This window comes from Neovison vison, chromosome 8 (genome assembly GCF_020171115.1).
Source record: "Neovison vison isolate M4711 chromosome 8, ASM_NN_V1, whole genome shotgun sequence".
Lineage (NCBI taxonomy): Eukaryota > Metazoa > Chordata > Mammalia > Carnivora > Mustelidae > Neogale > Neogale vison.
Genome location: NC_058098.1, coordinates 65,350,407 through 65,369,805, shown reverse-complemented (window position 1 = coordinate 65,369,805; position 19,399 = coordinate 65,350,407). Strand labels below are relative to the sequence as shown.

General features: G+C 36.6%; 1 protein-coding gene across 1 annotated transcript in view; it reads right to left on the bottom strand.

Moving 5' to 3' along the window:
* Nucleotides 1–18,034, bottom strand: part of GCC2 (GRIP and coiled-coil domain containing 2) — a 57,336-nt gene extending 39,302 nt beyond the window's left edge. Inside the window, exons 1-9 of the mRNA XM_044263788.1 lie at nt 17,983–18,034; nt 17,553–17,609; nt 16,428–16,512; nt 15,277–15,344; nt 10,769–10,873; nt 7,542–10,007; nt 6,559–6,628; nt 3,469–3,569; nt 3,276–3,374 (exon numbers count right to left, since the gene is read on the bottom strand). Coding sequence (XP_044119723.1) covers nt 3,276–3,374; nt 3,469–3,569; nt 6,559–6,628; nt 7,542–10,007; nt 10,769–10,873; nt 15,277–15,344; nt 16,428–16,512; nt 17,553–17,609; nt 17,983–17,988 — 3,057 coding nt within the window. The 5' untranslated portion in view covers nt 17,989–18,034. The remainder of the gene's footprint in view (nt 1–3,275; nt 3,375–3,468; nt 3,570–6,558; nt 6,629–7,541; nt 10,008–10,768; nt 10,874–15,276; nt 15,345–16,427; nt 16,513–17,552; nt 17,610–17,982) is intronic.
* Nucleotides 18,035–19,399: the final 1,365 nt, after the last annotated feature.

Genomic DNA, 19,399 nt, shown 5'->3' with positions numbered 1-19,399 from the left:
CATCTTTAATGTGGTATCTGTGAAGTTTTTGGTCCATTTAAAAAATCAGGTTTCTGTTTTCTTACTGTTGAGTTTCAGTGGTTCTTTGTGTATTTTGGGGTAACAGTCCTTCACCATATATATGTCCTTTGCAAGTATTTTCTCCCAGTCTATGCCTTCTCATTCTATTATCTTTCACATGATGTGAGGGCGATCTGGCTGCGACATCTGTCACCCCATTGATCGCCAGGGTTGATTCGGCTGATCTGGCTGGCTAGGCGGGTGTCCCCTTCCTCCCTCACCGCTCCATGTGCGTCTCACCCGAAGCTGCACGCTCGGTCGAAGAGGACGACCTTCCCCGATAGAGGAGAGGACCGTTCTTCGGTCAAGGGTATATGAGTAGCTGCGCTCCCCTGCTAGAACCTCCAAACAAGCTCTCAAGGTCTATTATCTTTCACAGAACAGAAATTTGTAATTTAAATGAAGTATATATAGCTTATCAATTCTTTCATGGATCATGCCTTTGGTGTTCTATCTAAAAAGTCACTGCCATACCCACATTTCTAGGTTTCATCCTTCTATCTTCTAGGCATATCACAGTTTTATGTTTTTACATTTAGGTTTGTGATTCACTTTGAGTTAATTTTTGTGAAGGATATAAGATCTGTATCTAGATCCCATTTGTTTTGAATGTGCATGTCCAGTTGTTCCAGCACCATTTGATGAAAAGATTATCTTTGCTCCACTGTCAAAGAACAGTTGACTATATTTATGTGGGTCTATTTCTGGGTTCTCTATTCTGTTCCACTGATCTATTTATTTATTCTTTCACCAAAACCACTGTCTTGATCGCTGTAGTGTTATTCTAAGTCTTGAGGTCAGATTGTTTTGTTCTTCTTCAATATTGTGTTGCCTTTTCTGAGTCCGACCTGTATCATTTTCCAAAGAACTTTTTACGTTTGTTGAAAGGCATGTCTTTCTTCTCCTATGAGTATTCTCATAATGCAGTTACACTTTCAGTTCTTGTCTTACAGTTCTTTGATAGTCTGTTCTTTTTTCAGTCTTTTGAAATCTATATTTTAAACAAAGAATTTGGCATACCTGGTCTACCCATGCAGGAAATTAATAAAATACGTTATGGGATTCCTAAAATTGAAAGAAGCAAGCCACTAATGGCTCATAAAAGTCAAATAAGCCTATATTTAAACTTCAAATAAGTGTTTTAAAAATGAATTTGTCAGATACCTTTATATATTAAGGATATTAATCTCTTGTCATATTTTCATGTTAATTTTATATTTTATTATAGTGCAGTCTATCTTTTTCTTTGTAACTTCTTTAATTGCTTTAAGTTTTTAAGAAAGAAAACGTATTGGGGCGCCAGGGTGGCTCAGTGGGTTAAAGCCTCTGCCTTCGGCTCAGGTCATGATCCCAGGGTCCTGGGATCGAGCCCCACATCGGGCTCTCTGCTCGGCAGGGAGCCTGCTTTCCCCTCTCTCTCTGCCTGCCTCTCTGCTACTTGTGATCTCTGTCTGTCAAATAAATAAATAAAATCTTTAAAAAAAAAAAAAAAAAAAAGAAAGAAAACGTATTTCATATCCAGAACTCAAATGATTTAAGTGTCTTATACTAGGTTTTTAAAAATCCCTTCCACATTTGACAAAATTCTTTAAATCCATCTAGGATTTATTCTGGTGTGTGGGAGTGAAGTAAAAATCTGACTTAATTATTCTGAAGTAGTTATTTAATTCCTTCTTTGTTGGCTTCTATGTTTTCAAATTTTACTGGAATAGTATGTAGCAAAGTTTAGTATACCACTAAGTTTGGTATTAGAACAGATCTGGAACCACACCACCTGAATCCAATCCTGGCCTTACTATGTTACTTGCTCCGTAATTTGAGTCTCTTAATCTCTTTCTGCCTTGGATTTCTCACTTGTAACCTGGCAACGTTAGTAACATATTTCTTGGGGTTCTTTCCAGAATTAAGTGTGATAAAGAAAAGTAAAGTGAGGTGAACCATGAGAGACTATGGACTCTGAAAAACAATCTGAGGGATTTGAAGTGGCGGGGGGGCGGTGGGAGGTTGGGGTACCAGGTGGTGGGTATTATAGAGGGCACGGTTTGCATGGAGCACTGGGTGTGGTGAAAAAATAATGAATACTGTTTTTCTGAAAATAAATAAATTGAAAAAAAAAAAAAAAAGAAAAGTAAAGTGCTTAGAAGGGAGCCTGGCCTAGAAGCATTTGTTGTTAGATAGAAGTCTCTATATCTTCTGTTAATGTCCTATTTTTATATCAGACCTGTATCACTTTATTATGGTTTCCTAATAAAATTTTAGCATCTGCTAAATCAAGATGTCCATTTTCCTTTTTCATTTTAAAAAGTATTAATTACTCTTATAAGTGTATTTTTCATTTGAAACTTAGAATTATCAAGATTGCCCGATCAAAATAAATCCTAGATTTTTAGTGAAATTCTTTTGGAGCATATAAACCAACTTGAAAACTAGTGTTTCAAATAATAATAGTTGCCATATATGTGTTTTGCAGTTTTCTTCATGAAGGCCAAGTTTTCTCATTAAAGTTCTTCCAAAATTTTATTTTTTGGCTACTACGGAATTTTCTTCATTCAATCAGTCCCACTTATCCTTTTCTCCCTACCACCCTCTTTTATTGTTCTACACAGTAAGTTTCTTAAATTTTGGTCTACTTGTCTATTATTGCCACTGAAATTTAAGTCCTAAGAGGGAGGGAAATTAGTGTATTTGGTTGGCTGCATCTCCCTAGAACTCAGTATTTGGCCTGACTGTACAAATATTTGCTGAATAGATACATAAAAGAACGTAATGGTTTTTATTTTACATTTAATGAAGTCATTACAGTCTCATTTTATATTTTTATAATAGATTCTCATGTTAGGTTGACAAGCATTATTACCTCCAAATAATTCATTCATTTTCCTTTTAAACCTGTTATTTGAGCTTTCAATTTATTCACTTGGCCAGAATATAAAATAATAACAGTAATAATAGCCATCTTTTTTGTTACTTATTTTATTAGGAAATCCCAAAACAGAATTTTAGTTTTAAAAAATAATAGCTTGAAAGAACTTTAAAGCTTAGACACTTAAAATCTTGATACTAGGATGCTACCACATTACACAAAAACAACAGAAAAAAGGATTCACTGAAAAGTACAAGATGACTGCGTTATGGACAAGAGTTTTACATTTCTAATAATATTCCTTAATTTAGAAGTTACAAACATAACTTGCTATTAAAATAACTACTTTTACCTTATAGCTTTCTGCTCCTTGAATGAGATCTCTCATGGAAGTAGACAACTGATCCTTTTCTGATCGAACAGATTCTAGCTCTTCCCGTAGAGTCTGGGCCTATTTTAAATATATGGTAAGTTTTTTATGGAGAGAAAAACTAAATTTTCTAACATGTAAGATTCTTGAATCTTGCATTTTTAAGTTCCCTTACCTCTTTTTTGCTAGAATCTAGTTCTTTCTTTGCCTTCACAGCAACCAGTTTTATCTTATTTATTTTTTCCTCCTTCTCTTTGGATTCTTTTTCCAGATATCCTAAAAACACAAAATGAAAAAATTATACATGAACTCTAACGGGAAAAAAATCCAAATTATTTACTTACTTTGGCCTTATAAATTAACCTTTAATCAGGAACATAAAATCTGTAATCTGGAATTAAAAGTACTGAAATAAGTAGCAAAAATAGTAATATTTTTAAAGTGAAAGCTTATTCATTACCTAAGCAAGGCAAACAACGTAAAAAATGTCCATTTCCTGTAATCTATCAAAATGGCCTACTTTTTAGAAAATCATTTCATAAGCAGCTAGAAATTGGAGAGGCTATTAGGACTCTTTTAACATTAGAAGATATCCTAGAGGGCACCTGGGTGACTCAGTTGGTTAAGGGTCTGCCTTTGGCTCAGGTCATTATCTCAGGGTCCTGGGATCCAAGCCCCTTTTGGACTCCCTGCTCAGCAAGGAGTTAGTTTCTTCCTCTCCCTTTGCTCTTCCTCACCCCTACTTGTGCGCTCTCCCTTTCAAATAAATAAAGTCTTAAAAAAAAAAAGAAAAGATATCCTAGAAACTCAAGTACCGTAGGACTTTTGGTGGCAATGTGTAAATCATGGTCATGTAGGGGAAATACCAGACACAGTTAAATACTTAGGCTCTGTAGACACACTCCTCTTTGTTGGCAGGTGTGATTTTTACAACTAAACCCATAATGTGTTTTATGTATCCAATCCTGATCTCTCCCTTAATGTCTTTAGCAATGTCCTCTATTTCAACTCCTGTGTTCCAGATCTTACTTCTTGCTATTTCTGCTTAAGTTACAATCTGAATTTCTCTCCTTGCTCTTAATCTAGATGTACCTGTGTTCACAGCCTCTGCCTTCCTCTGCTGCTACAGGTGACTGTCTCTGTGTGTCCAACCAGCACCTGCCAGCAATTCCACTTCTGCATTTTATTCTGTACCTTCTCATTGACTCAGGCATCAGTGCAGCAATGCACCCTCCTTCTTGTGCAGCAAATCCCCTTAATATATTTTTTCCAACATGCAATAAGGAAAATATCAAGAGCTTTAAAGCTAAGAGCAAACAGTGGAAGCACCAAACAGGATGGGAAGAGGTTATAAAGGACTGGTGAAACATCACACACACACAAAAAGACAAATCACCACATTTCCCATCTGGATTTTGTCTCATCTCTTTCTTGTACAGCGAAACTCTGTGTTAAGAGTTATTACACATGCTCTGAAGTTTCCTCTTCTCCCATTTTTTTCCTTGAATTCATTTCAATCAGGCTCTGGACTTAGCATATCACAGAACAGGTTATCAGGTTACCAGTAACCTCTATGTTGCTTAATCTAATGATTAGTTCATTGTACCAATGTTACCTGACCTATAGCAGCATTTGCCACGATTAAATATTTGTTTCCTCTTGAAACACTTCCATCACTTGTGCTTCATTGGTCTTAATTTCTAAGATATTTTATGCTCTGGGTTTTCCCAATTCACTGGTTACTCCTTCTTAATCTCCTTTGCTGTTCCTATCTTTCAAATTTTTAAATGACAGATAATGTCTCTGATCTTTTTTTTTCTATATTCCTTTCCTTGGTGATCTCCATATCATGGCTTTTAATGCAATTATTATGTTAACTGCAACTTTTTATTTCTGGTCTAGCTACCTCCCTCTAGCTACCTCCTGCATATTTAGCAATCTACATGACATCTCCATTTGGGGGTGTTATTTAAACATGTCTCAAACTGAGTTCCTAATCTCATCTAACTCTACTTGCTCCAATCATCCACCACAAGAAAAACAGGATTCATCATAAAATCTTCAACTTCCTCCTCTCCCTCTCCCCCACCAGACTAACTGGGCACTAAACTGAAGCATTATTGTCACGTTACTTAACACTTAAAAGTATTTGTTTCTTCATTTCTTTTTTTTTTTTTTAAAGATTTTATTTATTTATTTGACAGAGAGAGAGATCACAAGTAGGCAGAGAGCCAGGCAGAGAGAGAAGGGGAAGCAGGCTCCCTGCTGAGTGGAGAGCCTGATGCGGGGCTCGATCCCAGGACACTGAGATCATGACCCGAGCTGAAGGCAGCAGCTTAATCCACTGAGCCACCCAGGCACCCCTGTTTCTTCATTTCTAAAGGGGAATAAAATAGCTACCCCATAATGTTAGTTTGATGAAGATGCATTAGGAGAAAGTCCCAACTGCTCTGCACACGTTCTACTGCTTTTGTGATGGGACTCCTGTCCCTTCAGGAATTTCTTGGTATGGTCCCTGATGTTATATATGTTAACATACATGCGCCTGTTCCCTCTTGCCTCTTCTCTTGTCAAATTTCTCATTCTTCAAGACACAACGAAAGTATAGCCCATTTTGTGATGTTTTTCCTAACTCAAGACAGACAGTTAATCCTGCCTTCCTGTAGTGCCAGCACTGTATCTTGTCCACACCTCAAACTACTGCAATGACAGCCCCTTCTGGCATTGAACTCTCTGAAGACATGGTCTGTATCTTAATCACTCTGCTATTACCATAGCCTGGCCTTCAAACAAAATATGCTAAATCAATGAAAAATCCCAAGACAATCATGGAACCATTTATAAAGGGAATCACATCAGTCCTTTGGATTACACAGGAAAATGGTGATTTTGGAAGGGAAGGCAAGCAGATGGCAAAGAAGCAAGAATGAGGACATTAGAGAGACAGCTAGGGGCGCCTGGGTGGCTCAGTGGGTTAAGCCTCTGCCTTCGGCTTGGGTCGTGATCTCAGGGTCCTGGGATCAAGCCCTGTATTGGGCTCTCTGCTCAGTGGGGAACCTGTTCCCCCTCTCTCTCTGCCTGCCTCTCTGCCCACTTGTAATCTCTCTCTCTCAAATAAATAAATAAAATCATAAAAAAAAAAAAAGAGACAGCTAGTTATTAAGATTTAACAACTCATTAACTGGTTACCACATTTCTCAATAGACTCTAACACTAGAAGAATGTGTGTAATTCACTGCAATGTCATAGGCAAAACCACACTTACCTATTTTCTCTTCCAGCTCTTTTACTAAAGAAGATTGATTATTTTCCACAGGTGATTTTTCTAAGGTATCCTAGATTTTATAGGAAAAACAAGAAAAAAAATCACTTCATTCCCCATGATGAACTGGCTATCATGTCATGCATGAAAATATTCTCATTAAAGAAAATTCACATAAAAAGCAATTTGATGAAGTCTTTTTCTTACCTTGATAGACCAGGTAATACTGACTTTATCATGCATACAGTATTTACTATAAAAAAAAAACCCAGTAGTATCCAAGGCCAAGATGAACAACCTGACACATATAAAACACATAATGCAATAAGGAAAAGATTAAATAATTATAGTTCATCATACTTTCATAAATTTTTGGAGAAAAATCTAAAATTTTGGCTGAAGTTAAACACTGCAATAGCCCAGTTTCCTGCTCAACAGTGCTCTTTAAGAATTAAAGTATTATGTAGGGCGCCTGGGTGGCCCAGTGGGTTGAGCCTCTGCCTTTGGCTTGGCTCATGACCTTGGGGTTCTGGCATCGAGTCCCGCTTTGGGCTCTCTGTTCAGCAGGGAGCCTGCTTCCTATGCCCCCACCCCCCGTCTGCTTCTCTACCACTTGTGATCTATCAAATAAATAAATAAAATCTTTTAAAAAATAGTATTATGTATGTCACACAAGAATGAAATTCTTTTCATGTTCTAGTTTTGATGGTGACTGGATGGATGATTTTGACCAAGACATTTAACCCCTTAATTATTTAATCTTATGCAAGATCAAGATTCTAAAGTGATCAAAATAAAGAGTGACCAATGTGGACGAAGGATAAACAACATGAAAATATTTAATGTACTTTCAGAAAATTGTCACTTGAGCTTAACTGATGAAAATTTACTTCTAACTTCAAATAAAAATTCAATGTACATATTTTGTAGAATCTAGGACTAGAATTAAGAATTTATTTAAATTAATAAAATTGAAATAATAGTACCTTTAATAACAACAACTCTGCTTTCACATCCTCTAATTCAGCTTCTTTTTGTTCTAGTGACAGCCTCAGATTTCCAAGTTCCTTTACAAAACATTGTTCTTTTACATCATGGGTTTCATCTTTGCTACATAATTTTTGAGAGGCTTCTTCAACTTGACTTAAAAGATTCTGATTTTCAAGTCTTGTTTTTTCATTAGCATTCTTCATTTCTAGAAGATCAGACTGCAAGACCTCCTTCCGTGACAGTGTTTCTTCTAACTCTTTCCTTAAGAGAACTTTCTCTTGTTCATGGTCTCTTAGTAAAGTCCGAAGTTCTTCACACTGAACCAAGTTTTCTTCTTGAAGGCACTCAATCTTTTTTTCTAACTCTGCTACTCTTTTATCATATTGAAAAATCAAGTTGTGTTTTTCCTCATTTATTTTAGTTAAGGATTCACCTATAGCTTGCAGAACATTTGCGACATCTTGCTCTTTGTTTTCTTCTGAAATTTTGGACTCCATCTGCTTAAGAAAACCATACAACTGAGTTTTGACAGATAACTTCTGAACATGCTCATTTTCAAGCAGTTTACTTAAATTATCTCGTTCTGTAACCACTAACTGAAGTTTCTTTTCTAATTCAGAAAGGTGTTCCTTAAGCATAAAATCTTTTTGGGACAGGAAAGCCTCTAAATCCCTATTTAACTGATTCTTTTCTGAACTTAATCTTTCATTTTTCTCATAAAGAGACTTCACTTCAGATGACAGTGCTTCTTTGTCTTCAGAAATAGTTTTTAATTGAATCTTAAGCTTCTCTAGGTTTTGGCTATTTTGATCCTTTTCTTTTAAAGTTTCTTCTAGTTCTCCTGTTAATTCATTTACCTTTTGTTCTAGTTCACTGTTGTACTGGCTAGTTTGCTCCACTTTTTCCCTAAGTTCTATAATCAATTTTTCTTCCTCTTCATATTTTTTATGGAGATTATCCATCTCTTCATGAGAAGATTTTATTTTACTTACAAAAATATCTTTTTCCTCAGTAAGAGAACTTATCTTTGCTTCAAATTCTTGTAACATGGTATCTTTCTGACTGAGACTAACTAAACACACTTCATTCTTTTCTTGAAGACTTTTTATGGTATTTTCAAGTTCTGGTACTAATTCTTGTTGGGATAACTTTTCATTTTCTCTCTGGAGACGATTCACAGTTTCAAGAAGAGCATCTTTTTCATTAAAAGCAGTTCTGAGCTTCTGCTGAAGTTCATTAACATCAGATGCTTGTTGTTGCTTCATTGATTCAAACTCTTGACTTATTTTCCCGGCGGATTCCCCCAGTTCTGTTTGTAAGATTTCCATAATCTCTCGCAAACTCTCATAATTTAAAATTGCTTCTTGCTTTTCCTGCTGTAGGTTTTCACACTGCTCCTTAAGACCCTGTATTTCAAACATTAATGTTAATTTTTCTTTTTCTGAGCCTGACAAAAATGTCTCATTTAGTTCTGATATTTCTTTCTGATGCTGTTCCTTAAGACTCTGTACTTCTTTGTTATGTTGTTCTATAGTACAGCAAAATTGTTTATTTGAATCTTCTAGCTCAGACTTTAATTTTTCAATTACACAGCTCTGTTCTTCTTTAGCTAGCAACAATTCATTAATTTTAAATTCCAAGTCTTCCCGTTCATGAAAAAACTCATCCTTTATATGTTGTGCATCAATTTCAAGTTTTAATTTGAGATTATTCATGTAAGTTACCTCATCTTTTAAGATACTATGTTGAGACTCCAGTTCCTTTAAAGTATTTTCTAAATGTTTGACTTTTTCGTTTACTACTTGTTCTACAAAAGCATCCTCTTGTAAGACCAAAGGACACATCTGATTTTCATGGTTTGAACTTGGCGCATTCTCTAAGTTTTCTAATTCACATTCATATTTCTCTTGAATGTCCTTCTCAGTTGCCTCACATTGTCTGACTAAATTCTCCTTTAACTGGTTTAAATTATTTACTTCCGCTTCATGTTCTTTAGCAGATGCTTCAATTTGGCACATCAATTCTTTAACCTGCTCTTGATGTGTAACTTTCAGTTGCAAAAGCTCTTCTTGCAAACTATTAATATCTTTTTGGTAATGCTGCGAATTGGACTCAATGACTTCTTGGAGATGAGTAATTTCTTTTTCCTTTTCATTTGTGGCAGCTCTTAATTGTTTTTGCAGACATAAAATTTGCTCCTCAAAGGCTGGCCTAATATTCTGAATCTCCTCTTGTAATTTTTTAACATTATCTTCAGAGTCACCCTGAAATTTAAGTTGTTCAGAAAGTTCTAACTGTTTTTTAGTTGCTTCTTCCAGTTCCTTTTGCAAGCTAGCTTTATCTTCACTATGCTTGGAATGTACTGCCACCAATTCATTTTTCAGATTTTCAATTTCTTTCACATAGTTTCTTTGCGATTCTTCAAACTGCTTATGCACATCTTCCATCTTAGTTATAGAATCCTATTATAAACACAAGCACACAACAATTATTTAAGACAAAAGAAACACCTGCCTTCAGGAGAAATATTAGCCACAGGCCAATTAAAAAAGGAAGTGAGCAAAAATTTACATAGAGAAATATGATACTGAGATTCCAAGAAGTCTGTGCAGGCTGTGACTACCTTAAGTATGACAATATACTGCATATCAACAGTACTGAATATGCTATTCAAAGTAACGACTAAAAAAACAAATAACACAAAGTAATAACTAAGAAATAAGAAATCGGAGTTTAATTTCCTTCTAAAAAGTGATAATTATGTAAGTTGCATTAAGTCAAGACTTTAATTAGTATCTCCTGAATAAAATAATAAGGAACTTTTGGAGAAAGTGATCCCAGACCCAGTATCTTAGAACTGAATAGATAATGATATTTAGAGTATGTGTGAGAATCAATTTACTTACGTACTTGTTTACTTAAGCACTTGTTACTTAAGTACTTGTAACAAATACTTAAGTATTTGTTTCACAAAATAAGTAATCTTTATTAATTTTTAATAAAGAATGACATTATAGCAATAAGGAAGATTAAGCAATGCAACAATAACAATGTTGGGTCCACTTCTAGGTAGCCAGGTGATCTTATTTTTTTTTAGCTATCAATTTGTTTCCTTATAAATTATTAAGTCATCAGATCAGATGCTTGTTAAGGTCTTAGCTCTAAAATTCATGAGTATATTAGTTAACAAATTAAAAAAACTAACCTCAAACGGTCACCTTACCTCAACTTCTTGCTTCATTTTAATATTTTCCTTCTTCAGACAAAGACACTGTTGCTCAGTCTCTGCTTTTTCCAGAAGAAGGGCATCCAGACGTTCAGTCAATGCCTGTTTTGGAACAGGATGATTTGTTTGCCTGAGGTTAAATATGGTGGATTGACCACATGCACAATTTTCTCTTTGCTTTTTCTAAACCACACTAAAGTAAGGATAAAAGACTTAAAAAGGTCTATACCAAAGAACAATGAGAAAAGGAGAAAAGAGGTGAGGATATGGAAAATTTCACTATATTTTTTGAAAACTGAAAAGTGAAGGATGAACTGAATTAGAAAGAGGAAAAGTATAACTTACAGTACCTTTACAAGGAAACATAGATAAGAAGCTGGCAAATACTCTAGAAAACTAAATGCTTGGAAACTGGAGGCCCCAGATACTGTTAAGGTAAGTATAATGTATGGGATTAAAAATTGGGGATAGGTTGAAAATCTGAACAGGAAGTGGTTAGAATAATAGGCAAGAAATCACCCGTGTCCTGTCTTCCTCAGAGACAGGTTTGTTCTCTGCAGAAATTAAACAGGATCAGAAGTTAATGAAACAGAAACTAAATCAAGAGTCAGTTCTTTGAAAAAAAAAATGCTAATGAAACAACTAATAAGACTGACCAAGAGAAGACAGAAGTCACAATCATAAAAATAAAAATAAAACATATCTACATATAAATCAGAGATACAATAGATAAAGAGAATATTATGAACAATTATTTGGCAACAATAATAAAAAGTGAAGTGAAAGGAATAAAAGTTGGTGGAAAAATACAGCTTCATTAACTCAAGGAAAAAATTAAAAAGCGCAATTAACACTACAACCAGTTAAAAATCAAACTAGTGGTTTAAAAGTTGTCTACCAAACAGAAGGAAGTTTTACAGGTGGATTCCATCAAATTTTCGAAGAACAGATTATCCAATTACGTATGAACTTGTTCAGACAAAATAAGAAGGGATTCCCAAGTTATTCTATAAAATTTGCATAACTTGATACAAATATCCAAGGACTTTACAAACAGGAAAATCCTAAGTCTAATTCACCATGAATCCAGATAAAGTTAATTCTAAAGGTTAAAATCTAGATAAATGTTAAAATACGAAGTGTTAGTCCACTATCACCCTAGATCTGCTTGCCTCTGAACTTACATGAAATAAAGAAAAACTTTGTTTAATAAAAAAAAAAAATGCAGAAAATTTAGAGTTTTCTATCAAGTTATAGCCATTATTCAGACAAGGGCAGATTAAAGCTATTTTAAAATATGGGCTGACAACATTTTTCATCCCTTCTTAGGATGCGATTGAAGGACATGCTCTACAAAGATGAGGTTAACCAAGAAAGTCAATGACATTATCACCTAGCAAATAGGGGCCAATACAGGAAAGCAGTGTAGAAATTCACAGGATCACGGCACAAGGCCAGTTCCAGGTACACTGCGGCAGACACAGAGAATGACAAGAACAAATTAGTGCAGGACAGAAGGCTCTAGAAGGAGGTGGTCCAGGAAAAAAATAGGAAAGATTATCTGATCGCTTTGACCATTCTAAAGTAGGAGTTGCTATGAAAGATAGCTAAATTTTCATCTGCTGTAATGGCAAATTAATAACTAAATGTCTAAAGCGAATAAGTCAAGGAATAGCAGTATAACCATATTATTTAGAAACAGAAATAATACCCACAAGTTACTTAGTATCATAATAAGCTCTTTAGTTATTAGCATTACTTGTAAATACATGCGTATATTACTTTGGTTAAAACAATTTTAGTTTTAAAATTAGTTTTTCACACTACATAATGCATTGCAATATAAACTTCTGATTGCTAAATATCAGGGGAAGCCTAAATACATTTATTAGATTTAGGAGATAGAGAGAGGCCATTAACTGAGAACAGCCAACATAGATTTGATTCCAGCAAAGAGATAGTAACAAAGATGACTGTACTAGAAATTCCATTCTCTTAACATGCAGTTTTCACCTTCCCCTTGCCTTTGGAAGCAGCATGTAAGTTCACTTCAAATTTTGACATGGAAAATATGGATTATTATTCCTATTTTTAAAATAAATGTCAAACATTCAGCTTTGAATAAAAATTTAGATGTATCCCAATGCACTAGAAGATCACTACCAGAAATAAGATGATTTACAGAAACTTTAATTATAATTAAAACTTTTTTTTAAAAGACATAAATTTTTAAGATTATATGAAAAACAGAAGTTCTGTATGCAGAGCCACATTTTTCCAGGGTACTTTTCCCAATGAAGAGATAAAACTTGGCAAGAAGTTTTCCAGAGGTGTAGAGAATACATTACATCACAGTATAGGATTTTTCTAAAACAGAAAAATTACAGATAGCAATGGAATAACTGATATATATCTCTTTCAATCACTCCCCGAAGTACTTCTCTCATTAGAATTACAAGCCAAAGGTTTTGTTCCCATGAATTTTAACTAAGTTACTTTCTGAAACTTGAGTGGTGAGGGTAACATGCTTTAATATGAAATTAACCTGAAAAGTAATGCTCGTTAACTTAGACAAATTTTCTAATCTCCTCTTCAGTAGTTTTGACAGAAAGGGAGAATACACCAATTGGGGATAAGAAGGAAATACAGGGCAGATATTTAGATATTCTGGAATGCAAGTGTATAACAAGTATTTCAAGGGCTAAGAGTTAACTGATACTAAATTAGAAAGAAGCCTCCGTGGTTCTCTCTTCAAATACAAAACCCCCCTTTTGGTGTGTATGTGTTAAATACACCAACAAACAAAATATGCCAGTAACATAATTACAATAAGTTATTTTTTAAAAGGATTTATTTATGTGAGATAGAGAGATAGTAAGAGATAGTAGGTGCAAAGTTGGGGGAGCGCAAACAGGGGAAGCAAGAGAGTTCTTGGAGAAGCTGGCTACCCACTGAGCAGGGAGCCCAATGCAGGACTTGATCCCAGGACCCTATGATCATGACCTGAGCCAAAGGTAGATGCTTAACGAACTGAGCCACCCAGGTGTCCCTATAATTAATTATTGAGGACTTATGTGACAGATGCAATTTTAAGTGCTAAGCATGTATTAACTCAAAATGCAACACCTCTATGAAAAGTAGGTATTATTATTTTCTCTAGTCTACAGGTGAAGGAGCTAAAAGGGAAGAAACTTAGCTATGGCCATATGGCAGAGCAGGGACCCAAAGATCTGAATCAGGTTGTCTGGCTCTAGAGTCAACACTCTTAGGTAAATATCAAGTAGTTTTACTTTAGCTATCACTGATTAAGAAAATACAAAATGACCAAATAAGCAAAGAAAACTACTATGAATTCAGTAATACTTAAGTAAATCAGTACACTGTGAATCCAAATGGTATTTGTGCACACTGTGCAAGCTTTATATGCTGTCTTAGCTAAATAAAGAACAAAGCAAGTGCATAATATGCATCGGGATTTAAAGCTTTCTTACAGTAACTCTCTGGCAGTCCTTCAGTTGTACACTGCTCACAGGCCCTTAGTAAAAGAATATGATTATTTATAAATGTATAATCAAAGAACAGGTATCAAGACTCAAATTATAAATACAAAAAAGGAAAATAATTACTGCAGAGCTTTGAAAAGTAAAAGAAACTGTAAAGAAGGTTAGGCCAAACTGGGGGTGAGGAGGCTGTCAGTCAGGATTAAGGGCATATAAATAAGGATAACCTTCTTTGACAGGGAGTACCAAAATAAAAATAGTACCCTATGATCTGGTAAGAGCACGCAAAACTTAACAGAGAAAAGAGAGCCTGGTTAAGGAGGTATTAAAAAAGTCAAGTATGACATGAGGCATTTAGCATACAGCCATAGAAATGGAAAAAGCATACTGATAAACTGCAGCACTATCCTGAAAGAAAGAGAAGTCACTGGTGGCTGACACATGTAGAGGATAAAGGAAACAGGAAAACTGAAGAGTCTCTAAAGTTAAAAGACCTGAAGAACAGTGCTGCCACTGGTTGTCCAGGCAAGGGGATTTGGTCTGAATATGAATATGAAGATAAGAAAAATGGGTGAATATTTCTTTCCCCAAACAGCTATAAATGTCAGTAGTCACACCCAGGGATATAGGTCTATTAACAGATTATATGTATTTATCAACCTAAAAACCATCATCAAATTCCTGAGCATGGGTCTTCTGAGGGGGAGAGGGAAGAGCAGGGCTGTGATTAAGGCAACCCCCTAATTACAGAGTATGTGGGATGAAGACGAGAGGAACAAATACTCATTTTAGAACAGAAAGGGACGAAGGGGTCATTTAACTCTTTTGACAGGCAACCAGAGGTAAAAAACTTAACCAAGGGCAGGGAGGGAGTGGAAAAAAAGGGACAGAAAGCCAGACGGCTCTGGCAGACTGACAGCTTTAAAGGAAATCTGGTTTGTCATTAGACATTTCCTCTAACTCAATACATAAAGATTAAAGCGATATTTGCAACCATTGCATTACCTTAATAATATCATCAGTTCCTCCAGCAACAGGCTTTGATTTCAATTCCTCAATTTCTTTCTCCAGTTCTAAATAGTTATTTAAAAAAAACTAGTTCAGAAATGAAGAAATTATTATCTGAAGTGGTAAGTATATTCTTAAAAAATACTGTAAATCAGAATACATTTAAATAGCAGATATTTTGAGAAAGTATTAACTTTACCTAGTATGACATTTTACTTTCCTTTTTCTTACGAAAAACTCATGATTAATACACCCAACACCTTAATTCAGCAATTATTACATGGATTCTTATTTCATCCCAACCTATATTTACTTCTCCCTTTTCCTTTTTTCTTACCCATCCTGATACTTCTGAAGCAAATCCCAGACATATTATTTTAGCTGTAAATAACTTCTTACTGTATAATCTTAAAGCAACAACTAACCTCACGTTAAGCATAAATGCTAACCTATTTCATTAACTCATGTCTAGGTCTGGAGCCTAGAACACTTTTCTAAATCCATTACTCTCTTTAACACAAGCTGATCCAACCTCCCTAAACACAATTTGACCTTTTCCAGTAGAAAATAAATCTCGGCTTTAAGGCTGGGCAGTTTACATTCGTTAATCATTGGAAATTCATGGCCTCACCACACATATTAAAAAGGATACTAATATCTACATCATTTTGGAATATAAGGGTGAATAGCAATCAATCAACTTCAGCAAATAAATATACTTCAACATTCCAGGAATGGAAATCTTTTATTACTTTACTTGAGGACTTTTTTTGCCTCTTTGGGCTCACAACCTTATGTCTCTAACATTTCAACTGATTGCTCTAGGAAAAAAAATGCTTTTTCAGATCAATATACAATCCAAATGAAGTAAAAAAAAAATGTGCTTAATTTTAACAATTTTTTTAAGATCCTCTTCCCTGATTTTATTTTAATAATTCAAAGATAACTACAGTTTAGAGACGTGAAATGGGGAAAAAAAAAAATCAAAGGCAAATGGTTAAAATGCTAAATAATATAGACTTCATTATAATTATGATTTTATTGGATATACCGGTAAACAAAATAAGCTAATATACTATTAAAAACCTACTATTTTTAACCGTGTTTCAATGAGATTGTGGTGAAGATGAATATTTTCAACTTAATACCTGTACATCTGGATTTAGCTTTCTGTATTAGCATCATCTGTTTCTTGGCAAACTTGATAAGATCTTCCTTGGGCAATGTTTCCAGCTGAAAGGTGTAATGATGTTACCAGTTTGTTATAACTCATGTTTCTATTATACCACATACACACACAAAATAAACATAATGCCCTCCTAAAAACATCCTACTGAATAAATCTTTGTCAGTTAAACCATATTTTGAAGCAGCAGCAAATGCAACTTCAACTAAACAATTACTAGTTAAGCAATTACTATGAAATGTAAAAAACCAACACATATCCTCTTCTGTACATATATTCTTGTTTACGTTAAGACACGTTCTGGGTTTTGATTTAATTGTAAAATTAGGGGACTGGGACTAATTCTACTTATAGTTCTTGGAGCTGTAAAAATTATCCTATTCAAGGCTGAAATCAGTCTTTGGCTACATGAAAACACATAAGCATAATTAGAGTAACAAGAAGAATTAGGGTGCAGTAAGTGTTTTTAAGAAATCAGGGAATTACTTAGCCCCTGGGCTCAGTTTTCTCATCTGTAAAATCTGGATAAATAAGTACCTAACTGACCATTTACGCTTACCATGGAGCTTAAATGAAGTAGTTACTTCATTTAAGTGTTCAGGTAAGTGCCAAAGACTTAGTATGCAAGCAATAAACCATTAGTGGTTAATACTCATTGAGCATTAAATGTATGGGACCATAAAAATGACCTAATTCAGGTTTTTTTTTTTTTTTTTTTACATTGGAGAAGCCTACAGAATAGAGTCCCTTGAATCCTACTTACGTCACTGCTCTTTCCACTACACTATATAAATGCTCATAAATTAGATTGCTTTAATTGTTGAAAAACTGCAGAATCTCTCAGCAGTGCTAACCAGGAGCAGGAAGTAAACAAAAAGTCAACTCTTTCCATAGCAGGGAACTTCAAAAACAAACAAAACCAAAAAACGAAAAAACAACAGACTGGTTACTGTGTGAATTAAAATTGAGATCCCTTGGAGAAGGACTTCTTTTAAATAGGCCAGCCCTCTACCCATGCCAAAGTTCTCCATTCATCACCCCTCCACCCTTCGGTGAGCCAGCTAATAAAGTACTGTATTCTTTTCACCTTAGACTTCCCGGTCCCAGGGGTGGCTGGTGAAGCCACCCCATCTTGAACAGGATCCTGCAAAACAAAATCAAACCCAGATGTCAAAACTCTTCTCCTAATCACAGACGGAACGCTGGAATCTTTATAGGTAAAAGCCTTTCCGTGGAATCAAGCATAGGAAACTCCTACGTGAGAAAGAACTAGAAAAGAGGGGGTCTGTCATGTGGGAAATCGTATAAAAGCTGGCTGTAAAAGAGCCAGATAATCGCGAGGGGCTGAGTCTGGGGCAAGAGGGAGAGACGAGGGGAGAGCCGGGCTGCGGGGCGCGGAGGGGAGGCTGCCAAGCCCTCACACTGCGCCCACCCCCGAGTCCCGAACCGCTGCGCGGGAAGGCCCGGCAGGGAGGTGGTGGGCCCCGGTCCCACTCTAGCCGCCCCGGCACCGTTACCTCCATGGCAGCCGGCCCGTAGTGGCCACGCAGCCCCGCGGCCCGGCGGCCCGGCAGCCCGGCAGCGCCACTGCCCCGCAGCCCGGCAGCCCGGCAGACCTGCCGCCGCCTCCGCACTTCCGTCTGCGGCCGCCTCTGACGTACCTCGGCCGCAGGTTAAAGGTCGCGCTTCTTCAGGGAGGCCCCACCCCTCGCATCTCCATAGCTACAGCCCGCTGACGCTTCCGCTTCCGCTTCTGCTCCGAGAGGAGGGTCCCCGCGTGCTGTCACCCCTGCTGAACTCTCCGCTTTCCCTGGCGCCTACCCGCGGCTGATTAACCGACGCAGAAGAAAGTTTCCGCGGGGTCACCGGGTGGGTCAGACTCTGGTATTGAGTAACACAAACCCTGATGGGTTTGAATCCTGCCACTTCCATTTATTGGCTATGAGAATTGGGGAAATTACCCCTCAGGGCCTCGTTTTCCTTATCTTATCCAGTAAAGATGATGCGAGTACAGGGGGTAGGCACCCCCAAAAGGCCAGATACCTTGCTGTTGAGGGGGAGCCTCAGAGTGCCTGTCAGACAGACCGCTGATTTCGAGGCGTTTTCTTTCTTTTTTTTTCCCCCAATTTATTTATTTTCAGAAAAACATTATTCATTTTTTTTTTCACCACACCCAGTGCTCCATGCAAGCAGTGCCCTCTATAATACCCACCACCTGGTATCCCAACCTCCCACCCCCCCCACGCCCCCCGCCACTTCAAACCCCTCAGATTGTTTTTCAGAGTCCACAGTCTCTCATGGTTCACCTCCCCTTCCAATTTACCCAAATTCCCTACTCCTCTCTAACGCCCCTTGTCCTCCATGCTATTTGTTATGCTCCACAAATAAGTGAAACCATATGATAATTGACTCTCTCTGCTTGACTTATTTCACTCAGCATAATCTCTTCCAGTCCCGTCCATGTTGCTACAAAAGTTGGGTATTCATCCTTTCTGATGGAGGCATAATACTCCATAGTGTATACGGACCACGTCTTCCTTATCCATTCATCCGTTGAAGGGCATCTCGGTTCTTTCCACAGTTTGGCGACCGTGGCCATTGCTGCTATAAACATTGGGGTACAGATGGCCCTTCTTTTCACGACATCTGTATCTTTGGGGTAAATACCCAGGAGTGCAATTGCAGGGTCATAGGGAAGCTCTATTTTTAATTTCTTGAGGAATCTCCACACTGTTCTCCAAAGAGGCTGCACCAACTTGCATTCCCACCAACAGTGTAAGAGGGTTCCCCTTTCTCCACATCCTCTCCAACACATGTTGTTTCCTGTTTTGTTAAGTTTGGCCATTCTAACTGGTGTAAGGTGATACCTCAATGTGGTTTTAATTTTAATCTCCCTGAGGGCTAATGATGAACATTTTTTCATGTGTCTGATAG